Below are 23,955 nucleotides of genomic sequence, written 5' to 3'. Positions count from 1 at the left end.
CCTGCTCAATACTGATCCACTTAGGCATGGACTCCACAAGACCTTTAAAGGTGTCCTATGGTATTCTGCACCAGATGATCCTTCTTGAGGTCGTGTAAGTTGTGAGGTGGGGCCTTCATCAGTCATGAATCCTTGACCTATCACCGGTTCACTTTTGGTAAGTACTTACCACTGCATATAGAGATCACTCCAAAAAACCTGCCTGATGAACTAATATATCTACCCCTTGACAGGTGCCACTGGAACCAGATCATCAATTTTATTTTCTTTAGCTGGTAATGGTTCTCTTTTTCTCTCTCTCACTCTCTCTCTCTTTCTCTCCCTCGCTCAGCCCTACCAAGGATAAGCTGTGTGGAATCCCTTTGCCATGACCAAATCCTGATGCTGAGGCTTTAGAGAAGGCGTTTTCTGTGAAAGATTAGCACACAGCTTTCGGGATTTTACCCATTCTCATTATATTCTGTGGATCTGCTTTGCGCACCCATACAAATGTTCCAAACCCAACTTGACATAATCGCTCTCTTGGGTCTCAGACCGTTTGATTGTGTCAAACCCAAAGTCAAGCTCCCACAGTGCTGACAGCTGAAAAATTAAACGCTTTATCCTCCCGTCATTCTTTACACAAGCTATAAATTCAGTATTTACAACCTATTTAACAAATCTTTTCTTGATATTTTTCTTACTAAGTTTTTTCCTCAGTTTAGTTATGTTGACTCAGGGGTTTCCAAACCAAGGTTCACGTTTTTGGTACACTGCATACATTTGGCCTGGTTAGTTTTGGCTTCACACTACACTTCAGTGAAATGTCTAAAGACTTTTGCTAAGTCCTGTTGTCAGTGCCTACATACATTAGGCTGCGTGAGAGATTATGACTGCTGTATGAATGGGATTTCTCGTAAAGCCAATCTTGGTGCTCGTTTATTTATAAAATGCCACCCCTCAACAACAAGAGCCAATCAGCTTGCTGCTTGTGCAGAGAGCGGAAGAGAATTCTGGGCTGGTGGGGAAGCCTCCCTCGCTGTGGAGATATGCGCACGCTCAGTAGCCATAACAAGCCAAAAAATCATGTTTTTTGTGCATTTTTGAGCTAAATGTAACAAACTTATAATTATGCTTTTGTCAGATTTTAGCAGTGATGGTAAATTTGTTGTTAGAATGACAATTAGACCTTTGGTTTTAAGTATTTTGGCCCTTCCTTATTCAAACAGATAGGAGCCTGGTCTTGCATGAGGGGATAAAAGTGCCCGGCCGCGTTGCCAAGACGGCCGCCAAGTGAACTTTTCATACTTGACAATGACTGTTTTGTAAAATGTTGTCTTTAATGTTGTTTTTTTTGTGTAGAATGTTGTTTTTAAAAGTGGTCAAGTGCCAAGTGGTCCAGCGGTCTAATGCGCTGCCACTATGAGCGGGAGGTCGCAGGTTCGAAACCCTGCTCATGCATCTTTGCCATCAGCTGCCGGCGCTCAGAGGGAGCACTATTGGCCTTGCACCCTCCGGGTGGGTAGATGGCGCTCTCTCCCCATCACACTTAAAGGTTGTGCCAGGTGGCACAGGGCGTCTGTGAGCGGATGTATCGGAACCTAGTCGCTGTGCTTTCCCTTCGAGCACGCTATAGCTGCTTAGGCAATGATTCATCAGCAGCAGCTCGAAAAATGGGTGACTGACTTCACACGTGTCGGAGGAGGCGTGTGCTCATCCGCATCCTCAAAGGGTTGCAGGTACCACTGGTGATGGGGACACACAAAGGGGTGGAACAATTAAATTGGGAGAAAATGGGGAAAAATCAGAAATAAAAATTATAAAAAAATATATATATATGCAGCATCATAGTCCATCATTAATATATGTGTGTTCTATATGTGTGTTCATTTTTAAAACTTGACATGACTTTTTATTGTGATTTTTTTTTATATCTAGCCAACACTAGCCTGAACTGTCCTAAGCCACTTAGGCAGAGTGAGGTCAATTATGCTCTTTTGAACTTCTGGCATCAGCAGAAATCAATAGGACCAACACTTAGAGGCTTGTGCCACCTGGGCATATTTTACAACACTTGAGCTGCTACAGCTCTACAGTGATATTCACTTAATAAAGTGTTTTCTTGAAAAGAATGGGGATGGAGTGGTTGCCAGTTGTAATGATATATAATAACAATTACAATGTTTAAGATTTACAATAGATCATTAACAACTGCAATTGGGCATAAAGATAACAGAAGCTTACTGTGTTTATCTTATCTTAACTAAACAGATAAGAAGCACCTGGGGGCAGTGATGAGAAGGCGTGGCTACAAAACACACAATGGTAAATGGAATGACAGGATGAGGCACAATACAGAGCAGCCAATCAGAATATCAGTCTTAGCAGTACAGTGAGAAATATTCACTTAATTAAAAATACCTTTAAATATTTTTTGTCATACATTTACATAAATGCTATTTATGTATTTGTATATATTAGACTTATTATATATAATATGTTTTTATGCTTTCTATTGTGTCATCATTAGAACAGTATGAGGAATCTCTACATCTCAACATAACATTTTTCAATCAATTTTCTCCCTCACTGCTGGACCCTGAGGGTGGATCTTATATGTCTTGTATGTTGATGGATATATCACTATAAATCACCTGCCAATAGCAGCCAAAGGACACCACCTACTGCAAATCTATACTAACCAACACCCATCCAACACGCAGATAACAGCTGTTGACACCCACATAAACAATCATAATTATGTGGAAAGTGCCCATTCTGAGTAAACTCTGTGAGAGCTGTGTGTTATTTTTTCATTTTCACATTCAAAACGTAGCCAGCAGGAGTTTGCAAGGAATGCAAATGGAAGTATACAGGCTATTTTTAACCTGCTTCTAAAATTAGTCAAACTGCTCTCCCTAGAAACGGCTCATCTCCATACGTACGTTGTCATATGAACTGGCTTTGCTGGTTATTATCCACACAATGCAATGTGTAATAATCAGTATGGGTAGCTTTAACTTCACCAGCATTATATAGACATTTATAGGAAAGAACATAATTACTTCCATTTGCCTTTGAGTATCTCCAATGTGCTGTATGATGGATTGGTTGCCATAATTTAAAGGCCAATGGACATGAAAGCATATTATATAATGCGATGCTCTCTGTCCTCTTGCTAAATTGCTTTTCAAGTTATAAAACAAGTGGATCATGAAATATCATTTCAGTGCTGCTTATGGACATCGCTCCAGAGACTACAGAGCCTTTGTTCTAATAAGAGTTACACACTGTGAGCTAAACAAAATTTGAAAATGGTTGAATTGTCAAATTTAATTTAGCTAAAGCACGCACAGGCTCAAGCTCACAGAATGTTCCAGCCTTTCACTGTGTTTGCACTTATTAAGCCCTCAGTGGGAGCCATTTTACTGGCTTGCGATTTAATTGGATCAGGTTGGTGACCTCTAATGCTTGGTTCAGATGATGATGACAACTCAGTGTGCAATTATATGGAATAGAAACTGAAAAAAGAAACTCTAACTACAGCCAGAGTTTTAAAAACTTTGCTGGTATGCCTTTTCATATACTTTTCCTTGTTATTAAAAGGAATGGCAGTCCAATTCTAAGGAAATGACTAAAGCTGAGAGCATATTAGAGTATATTGCCACTCATGAAATGTTTTTTAAACAAGCTTTGGGTTCAACCTCCCTCACTGGTCATGATTTGTGTGGAGCTGCTTGCCGAAAAAACATACATGGAAGATGACTTGCTAAATTGGTCCTATGCTGGGACAAACAACCCATTTCAAGAACTACCCTACTTACCCAGGTCAATTATGCCACAGATGTCACTTTAGCATAACAAGCTTGCTAAAGCTTATTATAATATGTATAATTTAAATTGCATGTAATATGGCTAATACAACTACTACTTGCATTGTGTTCCAAAGTTGCCTACTACACCACACTAGACTGTCTTAGAACCGTCCCAAAGTTTTCTGGTGGCTGTCCCAAAAAACTAAAAATTTTCTGTCCCGAAAAACATATTTCTTTTGTCTTTTTTTTTAATAGTGTTTATTTTTATATGTTTATATTTATTTGTGCATTTTTCTACAAACACAATGTCACCAGTTATTTAGACTTTCTTGACTATATGCTCCTCCTTTTCTTGCAGCATTACCAGTAAGCTGATCTATGTTGAAAGGCACGACTTTATCAGTAATCAAATACTGTGCCAGGCATTAGGAAAGTTTCCAATCATATTTCAAACACCAAACAGTCTCCTCATAAACTACTCATAACTGGTTTCACTGCGCACAGATTCTCCTTCCCAAAAGAGCCCTAAAAGAGCTTTAATCTAATGCCATGTTCTATTTTTACTGCACCTGGGACGGTGGGACCATCTTAGTCTGGAGAGCCTCAACACATATGTTTTCTCCTGTCACACCTCAGCCTGTGTCTGTCTTGTGTTTTTCCCTCTTTTGGTTCCATGTGCTCCTGTCCTCTGTTTTAAGCACATGGACTTGTTTTGTTATTATCCTGTAACAGCCCTTGCCCGCCGTTTTTTTAACCTCCCCATGTCATTCATGTGCTTCACATGGCTCTGTTTTTGTTTTGGTCTTGTGTTCGCCTTAGCCCCGCCCTGTCATCTTTAACCCCTCCTTTCTCACTTCTAACTCCGCCCCCTTATTACATCCACAGGTGTCCCTAGTGTGTGCCTGTGTATAAATACTGCATGTGCTTCTTTGTTTTCTGTTGTGCTTTTTGTTTGACCTTGTCCTGTTACTCTGGCTGGATCTTGTTTATCTGTTTTGTTTAGCCTTAGACCTGCTGCGTTTTTTTGTCTCCAGTGTTCCAGTGTTTGCTTTATGTAGTTTGTTTCTTTGTTTGTTATTTTTGCTTGTTTGTTTCAGTCTTTTAGTTTATCCTCTGTTCCATAGTGTTTTGTTATGTTACCTTTTCTTTATTATTCCATAGAGTTTTGTTCCTGCCTTCTCTTCGATTCATCTGCCTCTGAATCGTTACAACTTCACTATCTATTAGGCAAATTAACAGTCTTCATATGATTTTCAGCTTTGTTTCTATTTCTGTCTTTTATCCATTAACCCAATGCTAGTCCTGACTGTGCTAAGCCACTCAGAAAGTGAATGAGCTCAGTTATGCTCTTTTGAACTTCTGGCATCAGCAGAAATCAATAGGACCAACACTTAGAGGCCTGTGCCACTTGGGAGCCATATTTCACAACACTTGAGCTGCTACAGCTCTACAGAGATGCTCATTTAATCAAGTGCTAAATTGGTTCTATGTATGAGTGAATGAATGAGTGCTTAGTGATTACGGGTAGCTTCTAGAGCCAAGTAAAAAGATCTATAGATAACATTATAATAATAATGATTGCTATTATTATTGCTTTGTATCTTGTATTTGTCTCCTGATTATATATAAATATGAATCATAATAACATTTTAATCAACATTTCTCATATTCTCTTCACCCCTTAGAAATAAACTGCCTGTTTTTATTATTGTGCCTTTAAGACTGATGCATGTAAATGAACACTGTTCTGACTGGCTGCTCAGTTTTGTGTCTCGATCATAAAGAATTTCGTCTGAAACATAGTGTAACACCAAGCCCCTTTTCATATCCATTGTCTCTGTCTTTTGCTTTTTCTTCTATTCCTGTCATTCCCTTCCTTCCCTAGTGTGTAATATGAGTCACCTTAGAGTAGGTTTTTGTTTGTGTCTTTTTATTAGATTTACTGTTTGTCAGCATGGACTTTAATAAGGTCTCCAACTCAAACTTCCATCCTGACTCTAACGTTGCTTATGTTACACAATGTTTGCAGCTTTATGCAGCTTATGATATAGCAGTATGGCGTTTTAAAACTAAAAGAAGTGTGCCAATACTAACACAGGGAGAAATGACTGTTGTAATTAGACACTGATGGTGGAAAGACAGTTTAGAAGAAAAATAAATGATGGAAAACTGGCTGTTTTGTCAATAATGATATGAGGATAGGTGTAGTTACACATCATACTGCAACCAACCAGCAGAAGTGCTAGACCTGTGGTTGTTTCACTTTTAAGAAATATTGTGCATCCATTGTTTTCTACAGTCAATGGTTCATACATTTTAAAACATGTGACTTTTGCGTTTAGATTACTATTTACACTAAAGTAATGTTTTTATTTTAATATTGTCTATTTTGTGGTGAGTAATACAAACAGTACATGTTTTACGAACATATGAAGTACAGAAAGAGCAGAAGCAGATAAGAACTTGAGACTCGGCATGGTTTCTGGCAGGCTGCCTTAATGGACCTACGCCAACGCCATCATCCTACCCTCATAAATTATAAGTGGCTTATTAAAGCACTGCTAGTGCTAACTTACATCTCATTGCCATGATTGTGAACCCGAAGCTGTACTGAGCGCTGATGGGTAGATTTTCCTCCCGTTTCCAACCATGTGCCATAAATCTCAGCACACGTGCCGCCCAATTCAGTGCCTTGATTTGTGACCTGTGTCCCGTTTTATTGGTAAGTGGATCTTTCATCCTAATGATTATTGACCCAAGCAGAACTGCCAAATTAGAAAGAAAGGGTGAGTGGGAGAGAGAGAGGGAGAAAGTAGGAGAGAAAGGTACACTAGGAGAGATAAAGTAGGAGAAATAAAGAGAGGCGAATAAGAAAGAGACGGGATTAAGAGAGAAAAAAACAGAGAGATGGTGAGAAAACAGAGGGAGTAATTGAGTGAGTGGGAGAGAGAGGAGAGATACAGAAAGAGGCAGAAAGAGCACAAGAGAGGGGAGAAGAAATAGTGGGAGAGAAAGAGAATAAGATGGACAAAAAAGAAGATTGCAAAACAATAACAGAGTGGGAGAGAAAAGAGAGAGAGACAGGGAAAGTAAATGAGTGGGAGTGAAAAATACAGAGAGAGTCAGATAGTGGGTAAGTAAGTGAGAGGGAGAAAGAGAAAGACAAGGTAAGTGAGGAAGTGGAAGAGAGAAAATGATAAGAGGATAGAAAGATGGGGGATAAAGTGTGTAAGAAAAAACTAAAGAAGAAATCAGGGAAGTGAGAGCAATAGAGAGATTAGAAGTGAAAGAATAAAATGTAGAGATAGAGGGAGAAATGGAAAAATGACAAGTGAGTGAAAGGGAGATAAAGAATAAGAAAAGCTTGAGACAAGAAGGAGACAATTAGAAATAATGGGACACAGAAACAGAAAGAGGAGGAAGAGAGTGAAAGAGAAAAAGATGGAAAATTAAGTTTAAGAAAAAGAGAGGCAAAGAGAGTCGGAATAAAAAAAGAAAGAAGGTGAAATGGAGAAAAAAGTGAATTAGTAGAGAGAGAAATAGAGAGCGAGAGAGAGAGAGAAACTAAACAGAGGGCAGCAGAGTGAAAGAGTAAATAAAAGAGATAAAATGAGGCAGAGAAAAATTAATGGCAGTAGAGCAAAAAAGAATGAGAGAGTAGAAGAGAAAGAGAGCGAGAGAGAGACAGAGAGCAATAACCTTCCAGCAATGTGTTCATTAATTTAAATTCTCCAATTAATAATGAAAGAACAGAAGCTAAGCGCTAATCGCTGAAATGAGGGAGCTAATAGCAGCTCCAGTGACTGAGCGGTAAATACAGTCTCTTTTTAAGATTTTCGGTCAAACAAAGAACCCTCCTCTATATTTACCAAGCCTTTTAATGAGGAGCCCACAGGGCCTGCTGTCCATTTAATTATGCAGAAAGCAAACACAGTCTAAAGCTGAACGCAGCCCTTAGAGAGCAGCGCCTCAGACAGCCCTCAGCGGATGACAGCAGAACAGGTACAGACAGGATTATGCTGTGGAACGTAGATGCACAAGGCTATATTTAGATAATGTCTTCTCTCTTTTTTATTTTTTTCTCACTGCAGAGCCGCCATGAGGTTTTAACCCTGAGCACCGGAGGCTGCGAGGTCTCCCGGAAACCTTGAGGAAAAGTTTAATTGGTGATGCACCTTCAGCTGGAGAGAGTGAGAGCGAGAGAGCATTTGAATGATCAATGCAGTCTAGTCATTAAGTCTGAAATAAAGTCGAATGGTGTGGGAGAAGACGTGCCACATCCAGCTGGACTGCAGTCATTAGCATACATTACACCTATACCTATCCAAACAAGGCAAAGCCTGAAGAGAATAGAGTGCATTCATCTGTGCTCCTAACAATTCATGGGTGGACAGTTAGGCAAGGATAATTCTTTAATGATGGCACATCAGACCTTGGGGCTGAGTTAGAGGAATGTTTTTTTTTCCCTCAAAACATTCATGTTAGGTTTTATATAGGGATGCTATAATCAGATCAGTCAGTAAAAGCAAAACAATAAAGATCTATGGGCAAATGCATTCTGTTGACAAAAGAAAAAGCATAGTGTATCCAACAAGCACTAAAACCTCACGTACTTTTATATAGTGTATGCTGATGCATATGTGCAAATGCATACACACAGCATGTTTAGAACCTATGGAGACATACTGCCAATAAATAGGACTTTATGGAGCACAGAAACATGAACCTATTGGCACCATGTCTAAAGCAGGCATAAGATAAGAGTTGGACTGGCCAATATGGTAAAAATATTATATCATATTATTTATAGACAGTGGCCATATAGTGTATGCTATTTGAAAGTAGGTAACCTGTGAACAGCAATGAATTTTCTCAAATTGTACATAAAACAAGCTCAATGATGAAAAATTAAAATCACAACAAGGCTCCACAGGTCATAACAAGAGAAGTAGCACACTTTTTGGAGCTATATATATATATATATATATATAGCTCCAAAAAGTGTGCTACTTCTCTTGTATATATATATATATATATATATATATATATATATATATATATATATATATATATACCACCATACCCACCATAACCATAAAAAAGAACCATCAACTAAAATGTCAGGATTGTACAGAACTACTATCTGTATTAAACAACCCTTGAAAACCCTCTTTTGTAAAAGTGTGTGACTCTTATATGCTTTGAAATTTTATAATACAATCGATATGTTGACCTTTACTTAAACCGATGGACACATTCAGTGACAAGGCAAGGCCATTTTCACAGTCCGCTAAGGGAAGTCACTGGTTGTCATCCAAGTTGACATGTTTGATTTCTGTACATTGGCAACAGCTACAGCTAAGGAGAAACTATTAAAAATGGATGCATGACGTGACCCAGATCGCTAAGCTCTGCAACCTGGATGCTACAGAGAATGACCTTCGTTCCTGTGAAACTGCTGATATCTTCCAGTTGAATAGTTCGGGCATGTCAAGGACAGATTGAAAGTCCATCAGTGCAGCACCATGCCACTCTTAGCCCTTTAGCAGTTTCAGTTTTTCTCCTCAGAATACACTTTGTGTTCTGTCAGTTTTCTATTAAGATGTTATCAGACTAGGATGCTAGATGCATTAAAGAAGTGCCACATTGAATTTGCTTCATTACATTTTTTTCTACAGGAAATAGTTTTTACCCCTACCCCTTGTTTTAACTGTGTACAAGGGAAAGGGGTGAAATCCTCCCCCTAAGAATTGGGACAACCCTTTAAAATCCTGTAGGCGACCCAGCCTCTGCTGTCTTTTGCACCATTTAAAGGCCCACCTCCTTTCTCCTGCAGCTTTCCGAGATCCAGCAATTTTTTGCAGTTTCTCCAAACATGCTTTAGAATGGATGATATGGGGCATAATTTGCCTTGCAGAAAAATAGCTTTTTGCACCATTATCCAGGCTCAAATTAGATCCAAACCTTATTGGTAGAAGCCAGATTTTAATGCTTAATAAAATCCACTCTTTACAACCTGTAGCATGACCTAATCTCCGGGTGCTGCCATCACTGTACTGATTGTGATTTTACTTTAAGATGGTGGTGCCCGGAGATTAGGTTATGCTAGAGTGCTGGGCAAAAAGCACAAAATAACGGGATCTCGGACAGCTGCAGGAGAGTGGCGGTGGGCTATTCAACAAAGGTTAGTACTCTTTATTATGTTTTACTACACCAAAAATAAATTTTACACCTGAGTTCTCCTTTAAGGTGAAACAGAAAATTTCACTAGCTAGTTCTATTTTTGTTATAAATAAAATTTCCATAAAAAAACAATACCACACATTCCACTATGGTAATATTATGGTTGTTGTATTTTTAACTAGGAAAATACGTAAACACATTTTTGGGTCACTTTTGTCGCCATCTTTCCAGTGATTTCTCATAGCCCTCTGTTTGAAACATGTCTTTGAAAATCTGTCACAAAAAAAACAAAACAGTCACAAAACAGTACATTTACACCACCAAATTGTACATAAAACATGCCTACTAATTAAAACCTTTTTACAATTTAAGCCACAAACTGAAACAGGGAAAACAAGCATATATTAATGCTAGGCTAAAAGCTACCCCCTGGCTGACCAGCTGTACCATTTCATCAGCTAATTACTGCTGAAGGATTTTGACAACTCACAAACTTGCAAATCACAGCAGATCTCACACTTTACGTCTTTACAGATATACGTATCATTACTAAACACACAATACAGGCATTTAAAAATCATAACCAATTGTAAAACATCTCACATTGTTCTCAAATATTCAAACTTCCCTATATTTGTGCATCATAGTTTTTGTTTAACACATTGTAGGGCTGTATGAGTGTGGCTTCCCTTATATCCATGGCATATGGCAAGGAATGGATCTCTTTTCATCTAGGCTGCTGTTGGCTAAAGCACATCCACACATCCACGATTGCGTCATGTCACCTTATACTAGAGGAGCTGCTTACAGTTTTAGTTGTAAAAATCAAACGTTTTAAATATTGTAGGGACACCAATCAGCTCAAGAGATTTATAGGAAGGTTGAGGATTGACCCGTTGCTCCTCCTACACTTTCTCCAATATTATGCATCCTTACAGTATATTATTAACATGGAAATAATGCACACACTGGTCTCACAAGCCAGTACACTCAACCCAGCACCTTTTTTTCCACCATGATGGCTGTTAAAGCTGTCGCAAATGGTTTAGTCTATTTGCAATGCTGCGCTGGTCTAGCAACACACTGTGGACATGTAGAGGTAGCAGTTGGCCAGCTGTGATTGCTATTCAGCCCTGCACCCCCCTTACAACCCTGTCACAGTCCAAGGCGAAGCCAAGGTCATTTAAATTAATGTGAATCGACAGAAGCAAACAATTTCCTAGATATTTTCTGAATTCCTCTCTCAAATTCTCAAGAAATCTCCTTTTTATAAACATGGCTGCGTCCAACTGACTGGAAATGATGGTTGAGGGAATAAGCTGGGTTCTACAAGAGTGCAGAGTTTTCCAGTGTTATTGATATTAATTTAATATGAATTAATTTCCCTGGATTATTCATTGGGACTAATTGGTCGACACAGCAGAATGTGGTATAATAATGAGCATCATTTGTAAAATATTAAAGGGTAAGTGGCAAAATGACAGCACATCTCTCTCTCTCTCAGTCCCTCTTTCATCTCTTTCGCTCCTCTTGCTCCCTTTTCTCCCTCCCTCTCCCCCTCCTCTCCCTCTTCCTCCCTCTCTCTCTCTCTCTTTCTCTCTGTGCTTGGGCATTCCCTCTCTCATTTCCTCTCGCTCCTCACTCCGGAGCACAGTGAACATACCTCAGGTCCTTCTACAGGAGAATCCACAGGGATTTTTTTTCCTCCTCATCACTTCAGGATCCTCACAGTCAACAGCAAAATGCAGGTGAGTTACAGCCTCTATTTATTCATCTGTAAAAAAAAACGTAAAAAAAAAAAGAAGAAGAATAAAGCAGCATCTACTGTGAATGATGGCCTTTTCATACATATACTGTTCTGTAGTATTACCTTATGTATTAAGCTGTAGATATAAATGTTACTAAAGTAAAGTACTAAAGTGGCACCATTAGTACTGAATAACACTGGTACGTTTCAGAAGAGGGCATTATTTGGTGTAACACTTTTTTATGTTTTCTCTCCAAAAATAAGACCTTTTATTGAAGCTCCTCAGCCATGGTCCCACATTAGACTATCAGGAGATTGGGTTCCTGTTAGACTACTGAAAGGACTGAAGGTCTGAATGGGTGTATGACATCGTATTCGGTTCCTACGTTCATTCAAAAAGAGGTTCATGTTGGTGAAGATGGAAAGGATTATTTCACAATGATGGGAGTATTAAATAAGTTACTGAACTCATACCTGAGCTTAAATATGAGAGATTCAGCTTTACTGAAGCTTAAAATACGTGTTAAAATAACAAATAGCATTGTCGCACCCCGCAGAAACACAAACATGTGAGAAAGCGACGGGAAAAAGAAGTTAAACAGCCCCGCTGTTAGTTAGTTAGCCTGTTGATAACACGGACTGTTGTGTTAGCTCGCGCCTGTTCGGTTGAAGTTGCTGAGCTCCTCAGTCCTCCGTTATTTTGAATCATGCTCAGCGCTTTCAGTTATCTCCTCAGCACCAGAACATCTCCCTCCGCTCTTTAACATCATTATAATTCAAACTGAACCGATTCAGGGACTTGATTTAGGCTTGGTTGTTACATAATTTGCCCTCAGCTGTCACAGAGCAGCGATGTCCGAGTCCGAGTCATTAACGAATCGACTCTTTGAACCAGTTGCTTTCAATACATAAATCGAACCGATTCTTAAATCCAATAGAATTCGAGATTATCAAGTTTTTAGTATTTTTTTAATAATCGTTGTTTTTTGGTTGCACTATATTTTTTAAGATTTGTGAAGAAAAAACAACCATTAAATAACATTTATTTAACATTTACTAATTGGCATTATCGGATAGTGTTGCAATTCTGACGTTGAATCAATGTTGCTTTTTATGGTTGCTGAAGAAAAAAAAAAAATTAACATTGCCTAATAGGCATCATATATTAGTGTTGAAATCCCGACATTGAATCAACGATGCTTTTTTTGGCTGCATTGCATCTTTTAAGGTAGGTGATTGAAAAACAACATTTAAACAACATTTATTTACATTATTACCTAACTAGTTAGTATTAAAATTCGGACGTTGAATTAACGTTGCTTTTTTGATTGCACGTTTTGCATGTTTTAAGGTTGGTAAAAGAAAAACAACCTTTAAACAACCTTTATTTAACATTCCCTAATAACATGAGCATCAACGTTAAGTGTTTTTTACACTGCAAGAACACACTAAGGCTGTAAGAACAAAATACAAGTAAGATATACATATGTAATGCAAGTGCATTTTAAGCAATACACATAAAACCATACCACTAAATCACTTTTGAATTAACCTACAATCAATTTGCACTAATAAATCAATTTTAATTTCAGTGACCAATGTTGTTTCAATGCAAGAGAGAGGGAAACTGAATGTTGATTTAACATACTTCTGCTATCTAAGTATTGATTGTATTAAGGTGTGTCAACTCAACTGTGACTCATATAGACCTTACAAAAATTGACTCTAGATGTCTTTAGTCTTTTTAATGGCTTGTTCATAATTTCTCTGGCTGGATGAATCTACTTTGGGCTGCTGGTCATATATTTTTTTTATTTACCTCATGCTTTTTCACCTGATAAGCTTGAGTTAGCTAGGTACAGTATCTTGTCTTTGAATGAGATTTTAAGATTTGATTTTCTCTGGGGGCCAAGGTGCTTTCCAAAGCTGTTGAGCAGAAAGGAACGTCATAATGACATCATGACTGGTTTCATGTCATGCCATTGACATTCTTATGATGGGCCCCATCAGGGCCAGTGATGGGTCCAGGAGGGATTAAACAGGGACTTCATTTGGGTTGTACATTGCTCATGGGCCTAGATTAGACCAATATAAGATTAAGGTGAACCCACTCAGAGCCCATGTCCACCTGAAACCCACCTAGACACTTTCCACCCATGAGAGCCACAAGAAAGAATGAATGTGAGTATGACATAGTGTTGTGGGGTTTTATATGCATTGTTGGTGATGGTAAAATAATGCTAAGTTTGTAAAAATGTGCTTTCTCTGTGGATTATTTTCCCTCCCAACACATTGCATGTATCCCTTCACTATAAACAAGATTTAAAAGTCATTCTCAAAACTGTTGTAAAATAATTCACTGGGCATTGTTTTCTAAATCATTTGATGTGTTGTTGACTTTCTGGGAATGAGTTCTTAGAGGTAGAAAACTCTTCAGGTGTCTGGATCAATTCACCACCACTGTAAACGATTTATTGTACCCCACAGTTGTAGAGAATGGATTTGATAAACTGGGTCCGCCGAAGACTATAAACTGATGCTATTACTAGGCCTGTAAATCATATTGTTTGACACTTCACTCAACCAACAGTGGGTGTGTAGAGTTGCAATCATCTTAAACCAACAACACTACTTAAAAAGAAAATGAGAAATCAAAGGTGGGTCACTTGAGGTGAAGTAAGCAACGTTGACACGGCATGCCTGCTCACAGTCACCCAACATAAGAAGCTTATGCAGTCTGAGATTTTGATTTGATGAGTGATTTTTTTGGGCTCTTCTGTTTGGGTATAAACACATAATCCCTTTGCATGACAGTCCTTTATCTGCACAGATGTTTTTCGCTTTTTTTTGCAAAAGTCACAGTACCTCAAACAGCCTGTTTCATTCTAATGGCTAAAGAGAGGTAACATGGCCATGTTTTCACCTGAAATATATAAGTTTTTGGTACATAATTCACACACAAAAAAGCCTGAATTCCATCCACCCACTAATTACTTAGACCCTAAAAACATCTGCAGTCTCCTTAGCACACTTTCGTTTAGTCCATTTATTGTTTTAATGTCATATGGATGTTCCGGTGTTCCCCACAACTCTGAAGTTACCTCGTTTCAGACATTCCAGGGCTTTTTCCACATTTACAGATTTTATAAATAGATCAGTACAGACCCTTTGCTCTTCATCAGTTTGAATAATTGTGCTGTCTTTTTGTGAAATTTGTTATGTCATGAACCTGGAGTAACTTGGAAAACCAGGAAATTCATAGACATTTTTCCAGCCATGGCAATCATATAGTTTAAAGACTCTTAAAAGGTTGAAAGTTCAACCATAAAGCCTTTGGAACCACACATACTCAGCCGCTAATAACATCCAGATTAAATATTCGTTCATGCCTATTCATAGTTGCTATGCCATGCTAAGCTAGTGCTACATATCCAGCTCTGAAAAAAAATTAAGAGACCTTCAGTTTCTGAAATAGTTTTTCTTATTTTACCATTGATAGGTATATGTTTGAGTAAAATGAATATTGTTGTTTTATTCTATAAACTACAGACAACATTTATCCCAATAAAAGTATTTGTCCAAATAAAAGTATTGTCATTTAATGCATTAATTTGCAGAAAATGAGAAATGGCTGAAATAAACAAAAAGATGCAGAGCTTTCAGATCTCAAATAATGCAAAGAAAATATTCATATTAGAAGTACAGAAATCAATATTTGGTGGAATAACCCTGGTATTCATCACAGTTTTCATGCATCATGGCATGTTCCCCTCCACCAGTCTTACACACTGCTTTTGGATAACTGTATGCCACTACTGATGCAATAATTCAAGCAGTTCAGCTTGGTTTGATGGCTTGTGGTCATCCATCTTCCTCTTGATTATATTCCAGAAGGTTTTCAATTTGGTAAAATCAAAGAAACTCATCATATTTAAGTGGTCTTTTGGTTTTTTTTTTTTGGTTTTTTTTTTTCAGAGCTGTAAATCCTATTGGATATCAGCTTTTGCAAAGTGTGATGAATACTTCAGAATTTGATGATTTGTATTAATGAGTCAGTAATTAATTGTTAGGAATTCATTAATGTTGCCATTTATGTCCAAATTGGAGTATTTTAATATGACAGCTTGATAAGCAGCACTGACACAAAACTGTCCTAGAAAAGTCATGGAAAATGTCCTAAATCAAATGTGACAATGACCTTATATGGTCTTCTATGGGGCACTGAAATGAAACCCATTTTTTGGTTCCAAGTGGCCTCATTAACTTCAACCCAGAATTCCCATCATTTCCAATCAGTACATTGGTAATAAAACTAGTATTCTGTCTGCACTGGCTTCTGTTACATATGTGTTACATACTGAAATGGATAAAACCGTGATACATAGAAATACATTACTACCCACAATGTTTACACGAGCACAGCCAATTAAAATAGTCCTACTTAAAAGCATGCCTGCATTCTGTTGTTTATTGAGTTTGGCAGCAGTTTGGAGAACATTTTATTGCTTCATTAGCATTTATAGTAGTTTCTGGTTTATAGTGATTCTAGAAATGTCCTAAATTAAATGTGAAAATGACCACTATGGGATACTGAAATGCACCCATTTTCTGGTTTCAAGTTGCCTTATTAGCAACAAGACAGAATTTTTATATCAGTGCACTGGTAATAAAGATGAAATTGTGGCTGTAGTAGCATCTGTACATGAATTCCTTAATATTAAAACAGGGACAGGACAGGGACTACTAATATAGGGCTGCCATAAAGCATGCATGGTCTGGCAACATAATATGATATCGCAGACTTTATTTTGTATAAAAAAGATATTAAAAATGTATATTCTTTATAAAAAAATTTCAAAACTACATGCTGAGATGACATGAGTCATCAGATCCAGTCCGGATTAGCCAATATAAAACACTGGTGATCTGGATATTTCTCTGCTTGAACATAACTAATTGCACTGATTTGTTAATTTTCATGTCTAGTAGTTGTTCAGGCAGGAAAATCACCAATCTGTGCTAAAAAACATAACCCTAAGATGCCAGATGTGATGATCCATAATGCACACTGTTGTAACCCTTGTTGAAACTGAAGATGTAGGCAGATCAGTCAGCAGCAAGTTAACGTTTCTGAAAGGTTTAGACACTTTGTTCTTATCAGCTCTGGAATAATTGTCTGGAATAAACTGTCTTTGCTTTTGACGAGCGAGTGCCTGTTCCCTGCAGGGAGCTGTTTTATGTATTGCACTGAGAGCTTTGATCTAATATGGGAACCCTAGATAGGCTATTCCCTCGATAATTAAGTGTACTCATACTGGAACAGCGATAATCTATTATGCAGGCCCGAGACGCACATCGTAAATGTTTGTAAATCTCCAGACGCAGCAGCAATAACACAAGTTAACTTGCTGCGCTTTGGTAATGCATTTTGTTTGGGCCTACAGCAAATGGCCCATTTCATGAAAAAAAAAAAAAAAAAGCAGTAAGGCTATTTTGCAATTAATGACTCGTCACATTCCTCGCAGTTTTGGATTTCCTGGGCTTGAGGTTCAGTTTGAGAATGGAACTTTACAATATCTCCAGTCTTTCATTTGTTCTCCTTAAAAGACCTTTTTGAGAACGGCTTGAACTGATGATAGACACTTGTAACATCCAAAAGCTGTATTAAGAGTCTGAGCCACTTTTGCTGCAGTACCTCTACTTTCTTCTAGGAAGTCTTTACACTAGATTACACTCTAGAACACTTGTACTTTGAGGACTGAGGATTGCATTTAGTCAATAAGAGCATCAGGAAGGTTCACTGCAAAAAATCCATTTGCAAAAACTAGACAAAATATATGCAAATTAAGACAAATATATGTATATTAAGCAAACAAATCTGCCAATGAGGTAAGCAAAATTTTCTTAGTAAGATTTCTTACAAAAAGCAATGGCAAAGTCTGCCATGCCATGCTTCACTCAAAAATGAGTGAAGTAACACCTAAATCAAGCAAAAATGTCACTGTTTTTGGACAAAAGAATCAGAATAACTTGATTGCTGCTTGATTGTACTTATTTTGAGTTCAAATTACTTTAAATAAGGTACAAATTCTAAGTAAGAATGATTAAGATAATTATCTCTAAAATAAGCTAAATAATCTAACACTTACAATGCCTAGTAAGACAAACATTCTTATCAGAGAATAAAATAAGATTTATAGATCCTCTTATTATTGGGTAGATCCCCCTCATGTCACCAAAACAGATATGAGCCGCTGAGTCATGGACTATGACAAAACCTATGAAGGTGTCCATGGATTACATCAATGAGCCCCAGATGCCTCCGACCCTGACAATGATTCCCCAGTTGTCCTTCCTTGGAGATGATTCTATAGATGTAAACTGTCTGATTCCTTAAAAACAGCCCAGAAAAGTTTCAAAATGATTATCAGTCAGTACTGTTCTGTGCAGTTTTTTTTCTAGTGTAGAACTTCTGAACAGTGTAGTGTTTTTGAACTTTAAAAAGGTTCTTCTGGGGCTCCTGAATTGTACAACTGTCTAAGCTTTGAACCCATTATCTAGAGATTTTGGGCCCTATTTTTGTGATCTATAGGCAAGATGTCAACTGCGCATCATACATACTGGATTTATGACATGTCTGTGTGTCTTTGGTATCATTAGAATGGAAGAGTATGCCTTGCGCAGCTCGAAACGTGCAAAAGGCTTGTACTAATTCCCTTAATTAATCATGGGTGTTTTAGGCTTAATGTAGCAGTGTTGCTATTCCTTTTAATAGCCAGGTATCTTAACAGCGCAGCGTTTTGCACATCTTAGCAGAAGAAACTGACCTGCTCATTCACACTGTGAAGGTGCACCAGCAGGTAACTATGTGTGTTTGTAAGGAGCAAGGGTATATGCACGCCTAGCACATGCCTCATGGACAGTGTACCTGCGTAGCTAAGATATGGACGGGTGACTGTTGACTGTTGTCAGGGTTTTAATCAGTCAGTGGTGCACCTGTGTTTTCTGCCGCAAAGATAGAAACACGCCAGAAATTTACCTGAACACTCATTAACATGCATTGAAGCATGTGAGTTGTTCTTGCTTGTCTATGATGTGGCAAGTTTTTAAACAGTTATGCTTACAACACAGCTGGCTGTCTAAGCGAATACATGGCTAAACAACAGGTATATATTCCTAACCTAAACACTAAGGCTCTGCTCCCTTTCAATTGAAATGGTTCATCCATCGATTGAAAGGTTATTAATGGAACAAAGAATGTAGATGTTGCCATTGTTAGCTTTGTGCTTACTTAAAGAGGCTTGGACCTGTATCTTTTTAAAGCTGCTTTGTGACGACATTTGTTGTAAAAAGCTCTATATAAATAAATTATGAATTTGATTGAACTGAATTGAGTTCCTGGACCATGAAAGCAAAACAACATTTTTTTTTTAGCATTCACACAAAACAGAACAGAGTTTGCTAAATGCCATGCAGTGAAATACCACAAAGACTGCAATTGCCTTACGTTTATTATTTTAAAATATTTATTACTTACCCAGGTAAAATATAGTAAAAAATAACTCTGGCCAAATACCACATGCCAAGCCCAATTTCCAATTTAAATCCAGGCCCAATTCTGGCCCAAATGCTCGACTTACATCTGAATCGAGTGCTGCATGTGCCAACAACCCTGGTTGCTGAGTATAATATGAGAATTGGCTCATAGTGCTTTTGGCAACTGTCTGGTTGCCGAGTATTATACACATTTGACCCAATTCCGCATGGCCAATGCTCAGGACAATTCTTCATGCTTCATCTAAGTAAATATACAGTTAGATATTTACTGCTTAAAAATACAGCATGCTCTGTTTTCAGTGTTACAAATAAATAATTATGAATAAATCTTAAAGTCTATATATAAACATAATAATGTCTTACATTGCCCATGAAATTTCGTTTTTTGGTCATACTGTCCAGCCCTACGTTCTGTATGTTAATTCTCATACACTGGACACATGGCACCAGCCAGACGTGGACTGATGAATAATTTGGGCTGCATGTAACCAACACTATTGATAAGTGAACAAAGAAAGAAAGAAGCTGAAAGAGGGATGAAAAAACAGAAATGTGACCCTAAGATCACGAACAACAGAAAATCCCACAGCCAGCAAAGACTTTATTTGTACAAGAACACATCTAACTGCTTGCTGTGCTTCACAGTGCTTTCCAGAACTTTCCATAAAATAGCTGTAAAATAGCAGCTTACAAAACTGGGCATCACTGCACTTTAGCATCCGTAAAGTGGATCAAATGTAATTTTGTCTGGGCTGATGTTCTCACAAGGAGCTTTTTTTAATAAGCGTTTAATGTCTGAGAGCTTTGATGCGGAGCCTCAGGGCCGAGAGGAACCCCTCGTCCGGCCGGCAGTGGACGTGAGTGTTGGACTGCAGCTGCTCTCCTCGCACAACCCGCCGTTTGATCAGCCTGTGGTTCTGAATCCCGAGCGAGTCTTGGTGCTGGAACCTCGCAATCGAAGTGGAAACACAAATTAGCAGGATGTGGATGGAATGTAAAGTAGAAATCAGCGGAAGAGGTTCAGGCGGCACCCCGCAGGATGCATACATTAACTCATTTCCATTACCTAGGGATTTCAGCAGGGGGTCTATGCGGTATGTCTGTGTGTTTAACGTATGGATGCTGGAGCTTGGGGAATTGCTCTGTTTGAGAGAGTAGCAGGATTCTGCACCTCATTAGCTACCATGCAGCCATCGTAATCTAGTCCTAGTGTGCGGTAAAGTGACGCCCCTATCTAATAGTAGGCAATCTGACAGTTTTATACCTTGATATATTGTGCCAGCATTACAGATCTGAAACAAATTAGAGACCACTTAATAATGATGAGTTTCTTTGATTTTACCAAAATAAAAACCTGTGGAATATAATCAAGAAGAAGATGGATGATCACAAGCCAACAAACCAAGCTGAACTGCTTGAATTTTTGCACCAGGAGTAAAGGCATAAAGTTATCCAAAATCAGTGTGTAAGACTGGTGGAGGAGAAGATGCCAGGATGCATAAAACTGTGGAAAAAAATCAGGGTTATTACACCAAATATTGATTTCTGAACTCTTAAAACTTTATGAATATGAACTTGTTTTCTTTGCATTATTTGAGGTCTGAAAGCTCTGCATCTTTTATTTCAGCCATTTCACATTTTCTGCAAAATAAATGTTCTAAATGACAATATTTTTATTTGGAATTTGGGAGAAATGTTGTCGGTAGTTTATAGAATAAAACAATGTTAATTTTACTCAAACATATACCCATAAATAGCAAAATTGAGATGGTCTCTTTTTTCCCAGAGCTGTATGCTTTTATGAGAATATTGTGGAAATTTTCTATAAAGGCCTATGATTTTCCACCTTGGCTCTAGCACACCTCAAAATACTGTCAGGTCCTATGTCTTTTTCCATGTCCAAAGAGCTGAAGAACTTTTCATTACTCTGTAAGATTTGTGTGTGTGGCCTGCTTCACTGAATGTGGATGTGATTGTCTGTTCATATAGACAATTGTAGCCAGATGCCACCATCAGTCACAATCTTTACCACCTACTGCACTGTACACTGTGAGTGGTAATGCCTTCTGCGTTGTAAACCCAGTACACACATGATGCTGTAGATCGAGAATTGTTAACTCTTGCCCTCACAAAATTGTAAATGGAATTTCCTGTCCATCTGCCACTCACTATCAGATCTTGCTAAAGGTCTCAATTGATAACACTGCTCACAGCTTATAAGGATGTGGGCTTGCTCAAGCTGTCCTTTGAGGTAACTCAAATAAATTACCAGTACATACATAATTTGACTCTTTGTTGACATTGATAATCTGGTTCCAGTGGCACCTGTCAAAGGCTCTGTATATTAGTTTGTTGAAGATTAAAATTGGCAAGTGTAAGAATCTGAGCCATATTGACAAGAGCCAAATTGTGATAGCTAGACAACTGGGTCAGAACATCTCATAAACATCATTCAGGCCTTGTGTGGCTTTCCAACAACTGGCAAACCGGTAATAGAGAGTCATTGGCACCCAAGGCTCATTAATTTTCATGGACGACCTGCCCACACTTTCGAGACTTAAAAAATATGCTGCTAATGTCTTCAGAAATCTTGTGAAATCCAAGGAGTTATCTTTACAATGTTAGAAAAGTGGTTTTAATGTTCAAGATCAAGATTGGAGAGAATTCACTGCACTGATGCCGTAAATATCAGCTAAGCGTTTTGTTGTGGCAGTGCTGACCTGTCTGCTGTCCATGGTGGAAGAAAGCTGGAACCTGTTCTCTATCGTTTCTGAGCCGTCCCTGTGGGCCCATTACAAGAGCATGCAGCCAGACTAAGAGGAAAGGCAGGGGCATCACCACTGCAACAGGGCACTCAGCACACACACACAAACACACACACACACCAAAACACACACATGTCCTTCGGGACTCAGCTTCCTCCATATGAAACATTTACAGCCATCCATGGAACAGGATGTGCAGTGGCACGTGTGCACTTATGGACTGAACGTGATGAACACGTGCGCTAGCACGCGAATAACAACGCAAATGTGAATGTACAGGATGTGGAGTTTATAGAAGTGGTTTGGTCAAGGGATTAGGAAATACACAGACATATAACAGAAGCAGACATGAATTTGACATTTTTGGACAGACTTTTGTCAAATAGACCACCTCAGTTTGTCCCCAGCATTCCAAAATACAGAAAATGCTTTTAGATGATTCTCCCGACAGACCTACAATGTTAGCGATAGAGGCTAGTTTGTGTTGCCCATGCAAAAAAATCACTATTTTTACACCATTAACAAGCTCAAAGTAGCTTCACACTTCATTCGTAGAATTATGAGGAATTCTACTGAATGAATAGGTAGGATCTAGGGAACATATAAGTTCAATTTAGTGGAAATGCATGAATATTATAGATGTAACAACAGTTGGAATTCATGCACTTTTCATATAATTAATTTAGCTGTATGTTCAATTATCCTACCTATTCGTTTATGCCCCTCAGTCGACTTATCGTGACTTAAATTAGAGATGACAGCAGACAGAAAACTACCAGAAGGTACTGTGTGTATAAACAGTGTATTTTAATAAACTTTCTGTGCACTTTCAAAGATCTCAGTATCTCATTTTATATGTCCGGGGTCTCAGATTTCTACCAATGAAGTTTGCAGCAACGTTGAGCTTATTAATGGTGTAAAAATAGCCATTTCTTTGCATGGGCAGCGATATGCCCCTATCACTAGCATTGTAAGCCTGTTGGGAACGTTAACTTAAAGCGCTGTGTTTCAGAATGCTGGGGGCAAATAAAGGTGGGCTATTTGATACATTTTTGTACTCGTTATCATGATTCACTTTACCCCAAGTCCATTTCACAATGGAGTTCTCCTTTAATAGAACATTATGTAAAAAATGGAAAAACTGCAAAAAAAAGGTGATATACTGTTTTATCAGATATTGACAGTACTCAAATTTTTTGACTCATCCTTTGTTTGCTTGCTAAATCACACAGATCAAATTAGAGCTAAGCATGGGTTTAACACTGGTCTGGAGGTCAAATCTATGTGCCTTAGAAGGTTTTAATACATATTTTAATACACTGTAATACTATAATAATTTAAAAGTCGTGATCTAATGAGGCACTGAATCATTTTCTTAAGAAGTGTAACATAATCTAATTGTTCTGAGGTGACACTCTTTCTCTAGTAACACAAGCATAATGCACACTCACAAACACACACACACACACACTCACACAATGGCTCGCAATAATGAATAGATGCTCTCTCCTATCAGACCTGCTGCCCTCCTTAGCAGTGGCTATGGAGCGGATGTCCACCCACACACAGATGCACCGCCAACTCTCACATGCACACACTCACACACACACACACACACACACACATAGACTGCACAAAGCTTTCCCTGGATACTTATCTGAACTGTCTTTGTCTAAGGTCTGTAGAATATCTGGGTAGGTTCAGCTCTTTTATTCAGCTTTTATTGTACTTGTGCTAATATTACATTATTAAGCATTCCCTTTTAAGCATTCACTGATGAGCCAAAACAATAAAACCACTCACAGATGAAGCAAATATTGTTGATTGTACTGTAAAATCAATACCTGAAGATGTGGATAATCTGTTATTTGCACACCGGATGTGTGACACCACAAAGTGCCCAAAAATA

The 23,955-nt window shown here is 38.2% G+C and overlaps 1 protein-coding gene across 2 annotated transcripts in view; it reads left to right on the top strand.

Annotated features, from left to right (window-relative positions):
- The first annotated feature begins 11,591 nt into the window (after window positions 1-11,591).
- kcnip3a (Kv channel interacting protein 3a, calsenilin) overlaps window positions 11,592-23,955 on the top strand; it is an 80,116-nt gene continuing 67,752 nt past the window's right edge. For both annotated transcript variants that reach the window (XM_007229357.3, XM_049485964.1), the window contains exon 1: window positions 11,592-11,725. In XM_007229357.3, coding sequence (XP_007229419.3) covers window positions 11,720-11,725 — 6 coding nt within the window. In that variant the 5' untranslated portion in view covers window positions 11,592-11,719. The remainder of the gene's footprint in view (window positions 11,726-23,955) is intronic.

This window comes from Astyanax mexicanus, chromosome 12 (assembly GCF_023375975.1).
Source record: "Astyanax mexicanus isolate ESR-SI-001 chromosome 12, AstMex3_surface, whole genome shotgun sequence".
NCBI classification, from domain to species: domain Eukaryota; kingdom Metazoa; phylum Chordata; class Actinopteri; order Characiformes; family Acestrorhamphidae; genus Astyanax; species Astyanax mexicanus.
Note: the sequence above shows the minus strand (reverse complement) of the source record. Positions and strands in the feature narration are given on the sequence as shown.